Source organism: Gekko japonicus, unplaced genomic scaffold (assembly GCF_001447785.1).
Source record: "Gekko japonicus isolate JY-2015 unplaced genomic scaffold, Gekko_japonicus_V1.1 scaffold3999, whole genome shotgun sequence".
NCBI classification, from domain to species: Eukaryota; Metazoa; Chordata; class Lepidosauria; order Squamata; family Gekkonidae; genus Gekko; species Gekko japonicus.
The window spans coordinates 4,970-9,215 of record NW_015174372.1 but is presented as its reverse complement, the minus strand read 5'-3'; the positions used below and the strand labels follow the sequence as shown (position 1 = coordinate 9,215).

At 52.8% G+C, this 4,246-nt stretch overlaps 1 protein-coding gene across 1 annotated transcript in view; it reads right to left on the bottom strand.

Annotated features, from left to right (window-relative positions):
- Positions 1–3,948, bottom strand: part of LOC107121438 (ubiquitin carboxyl-terminal hydrolase CYLD-like) — a 37,774-nt gene extending 33,826 nt beyond the window's left edge. Inside the window, exons 1-2 of the mRNA XM_015424346.1 lie at positions 3,903–3,948; positions 644–1,135 (exon numbers count right to left, since the gene is read on the bottom strand). Coding sequence (XP_015279832.1) covers positions 644–1,117 — 474 coding nt within the window. The 5' untranslated portion in view covers positions 1,118–1,135; positions 3,903–3,948. The remainder of the gene's footprint in view (positions 1–643; positions 1,136–3,902) is intronic.
- Positions 3,949–4,246: the final 298 nt, after the last annotated feature.

Here is a 4,246-nt window from a genome sequence, read left to right as displayed (position 1 = left end):
GAGGCATGGGACCTCGGACAGGTACAAAGCCATAGACTCCACCCTCCAAATCAACCATTCCCTTCTGGGGAACCATCATTGCCAATCTCCAGGTGAGGGCTGGAGATCACTCAAAATTACAACTGTTCTTTAGGTAGCAGAGATCAATTCCTCTGGAGAAAATGGTGGACTCAGTGTAATTATACCCTGCTGAGGTCACCACAGCAAATTGACACTGAGTGTCCAAGGCCGGGGCACCCGCCCAGAGCCTCTTTCTAGAGGCCGTTGTATTTATTTCCACAACGAGCCTTTTTCCTAGTGTGTATATAAATCTGTAATGTATATGCCAGTATGATATCAGGTTGCTTGGTGAAGCACTTTGTCGGTGGAATCTGTGAACGCTTTGCCGGAAGGACTGTGTATATATTGTAAACAAACGTGTAAATAGCACTATCCTAAGCTGGTGTGTGCAAGCTCTATTTCACTCTGCAACGCTCACTGGAACAACAGGAGATATATCACCAGACATCATTGCCCACAATACCATCAACACCGCGGCCCACAAACGCAGCCAACACTTGAAGCGTGCTATATGGACCCTAAGTATGGCTACGCGTCACACCTACAAGCATCAAGGCAACTCCTGCTTCCTTGACCACCTTACCTGCAACTCTACTCCAAAGTAAATGGGACAGAGCCCACATGGGAAAAGGTTCCTTAGTTTCCCAATGTAGCGTATGGTGCCAGGGAAAGTCTGTTGGTCCAAATCTATGAGGACCCGTTGACCCTCCTTGGCTTCCAAAGCAGACTCCAGAGTGAGCTTTTTCAGAAAGCAGTTCAACCGCTCATGGGGCCAGCTGATAGCAGCGAGAAAATCTGCCGCCATCTTCTCCAGGGGGTGCAGAATTTTTACATCCATCGTGACCATAGAGCCGTCCTCGACCATAATGAACCTCCAAAAGCGAGTGGAGGACATGTCCGTGCTAATATAGCGCAGGTACGTCTTCTCTTTTAGGTAACACATGCTCCCTGCCAAAAATAACTTGCTGCCATAGGGATGGTCTTCCATCAGGATGTAATAAATATACGTCTCCCCTTGAGAAAGCTGGGAGGAGGAAGATGGGAATCCAGAAGTCATCTCTGCGATTCTTCAGTCCTGGAAAAAAAAAATTAGAAGAAGAAGAGATTGGATTCATACCCCACCCTTCACTCAGGAGTCTCAGAGCAGCTTACAAACTCCTTTCCCACAACAGACACCCTGTGAGGTAGGTGGGGCTGAGAGAGCTCTGACAGAAACTGCCCTTTCATGGACAGCTCTGGCAGAACCACGGCTTGCCCAAGGTCATCCAGTGGCTGCAAGTGGAGGAGTGGGGAACCAAACCACTGATGGACCTCTGCTCCATGTGCTTATCTAATTCCCTTTTGAAGCCGTCCATGCTTGCAGCCGCCACCACTTCCTGTGGCAGTGAATTCCATGTGTAACTCCCTGCCCCGGATAGGCCAGGCAAGCCCAATCTCGTCAGATCTCGGAAGCTAAGCAGGTCCAACCCTGGCATGTACCTAGATGGGAGACCTCCAAGGAATACCAGGGCCAGGACACAAAGGCAGGCAATTATAAAGCCACCCCTCTGAAATGTCCAAGCCCCACTGGAGGTCGCCAGAAGTCACCATGACGCCCAGGCACGCAAGCACACACACACAAAATACCCCCCAAAAGAGCTACAACTTCCACAAGTCCTTATCAAGAAAGCCATCCTTGTTAAATCCAAAGTAAACCTGAGCCCAGGGTTTTTTTAAAGAAGAAGAAGAAGAGATTGGATGTATACCCCGCCCTTCACTTGGAGTCTCAGAGCGGCTTACAAACCCCTTTCCCTCCCCCTCCCCACAACAGACACCCTGTGAGGTGGGTGAGGCTGAGAGAACTCTGACACAAACTGCTCTTTTTCAAGGACAGCTGTGTCAGAGCTTGTGACTGACCCAAGGTCACATCAACAGGTGCAAGTGGAGGAGTGGGGAATCAAACCTGGTTCTCCCAGATTAGAGTCCGCACACTTAACCACTACACCAAACTACCCAAACTCGTTCCAGCATAAGTTCACAGGAGTGAAGACTCCCTTGATCAGAGGCATCCAAACACCCTCTGCTCACAAAAGTCTCAGCTAGAATGAATTTTGTTAAGGCTTTAAGGCGGCACAGGACTCCTGTTTAAAACTGCAGTAACAAATTAGCATGGCTACCTCCCTGGACCAGCGTCAAATCCCTTTATGACTGCAATGCAGACAGGCTTCCAGCAGCCAAGTACAGAGCTGTTTTCACAGACTGTTGAATAACGCACCCTCGATGCTATAGCAATTGCTTGCAACCAGGAAACTGGCATATTCAGTTGCAAACAATTGCGACAGTGCATCTAGAGTGCACTAGCCAACATGAAACAACTCCAGGCCTCTGTGACTGACATCATCATTCCAAGGAATTAAGAACATAAGAACATGAGAGAAGCCAATGTTGGGTCAGGCCAATGGCATATCCAGTCCAACACTCTGTGTCACACAGTGGCCAAAAACAACAGGGGCCATCAGGAGGTCCAGCAGTGGGGCCAGGAGGACACTAGAAGCCCTCCCACTGTTGCCCCCTCCCTCAAGCACTAAGAATACAGAGCATCACTTGCCCCAGACATAAGAACATGAGAGAAGCCAATGTTGGATCAGGCCAATGGCCCATCCAGTCCTACACTCTGTGTCACACAGTGGCCAGAAATACCAGGGGCCATCAGGAGGTCCCTCCCACTGTTGCCCGCCCCCCCAAGCACCAAAATACAGAGCATCCCTCGCCCCAGACTGAGAGTTCCTATCTATACCTTGTGGCTAATAGCCACTGATGGGCCTCTGCTCCATATGTTTATCATATGCCCTCTTCAACGAACTCCAGCTACAAGGGGCTCTCTGAGAAGGGGTGCCAGCCTCCAGGTGAGTCCTGGAGACCTCGCAAAATTAGAACTGGTCTCCCAACGACAGAGATCAGTCCCCCAGAAACAGCTGCTCTGTGGCATGGACTCTATGGCATTACATCCTAGTGAGGTCTCCCCCCCTCCCCCCAAAAAATCTTGACATCCCCATATGGTTGCCAGTCTCCAGGTGAGTCCTGGAGTTCTCCCAAAATTAAAACAGCCCTCCAGACAACAGAGATCAGTTCCCCAGAGGCACCGGCTCTGTGGCGTGGACTCTATGGCATTATATTCCCACCGAGGTCCTCCGTATGGTCTACCATCTCCATGTGGTTGCCAACCTCCAGGTGGGGCCTGGATATCCCCCTACCGAAATTAGAATTGGGTCTCTAGACAACAGCGACCGGTTCCCCAGAAGCAGCGGCTTCGTGGCGTGGATTCTATGCAATTATATCCTACCGAGCCCCTCCCGGTCCTACCATCCCCATGGAGTTGCCAACTTCCAAGTGGGGCCGGGAGATCTCCCAGAATCAGCCCCCCCCCCGCAGGAAAGGGCTGCTTTGCAGGGGGGGCTCTCGAAAGCAAGACATCGCAAGTCGATAAATAGGTACCACTTCGGTGGGAAGGTAACAGCGTTCCGTGCACGGCCTTGGTGTTTAGTCACATGACCACGGAAACGTCTTCGGACAGCGCTGGCTCTTCGGCTTGGAAACGGAGATGAGCACCGCAACCCGAGAGTCGGACTCGACTGGCTTTCGAGCAAGGGAAACCTTTGCCTTTTACCCACCCCCACACACTGAGGTCCCCAAACCGTGACACACACACACCAGCAGTCTCCAGGAACTTCCCAGCCCAGTTGGCAACCCCGCTGCCTTCACACTCATCCCGGTCCGAAACCGTGCCCGCGAGCGGAGCCGGCCAGAAGAGCAGGGAGGCGACCCCGAGGGAGCAGGACACCACCCGGCCGGCCCTCTCTCACCTCCCGGGCCGCGAAAGGGGACCAGCCCGACCCGGCCGCCGCTTCGGCCGCTTCTTCTGGAGGAACCAAACCATAGAGAGCGGTGAGGCCAGAGCAGCCCAAAGCCCGGACGGAAGACGCCCGGCCGCCAATCAGCGAGAAGGGCGGGGCTCGAGCCGTCAAGCGAGCTGGCTGGCCATTAAAAAAAAAAAATCCTTTCTCTCCGTCTCTAGCAAAAGGTGCTAAACCCTGCGGCGGGGCGGGGCGGGGCGGGGCGGGGCGGGGCGGGGGTTACGATTGTTCTCTCATTGGCTGGGACTGTTTGGCGACGCCCCTTCCCGAGGAGAGACTCTTTCGCTTCTGGT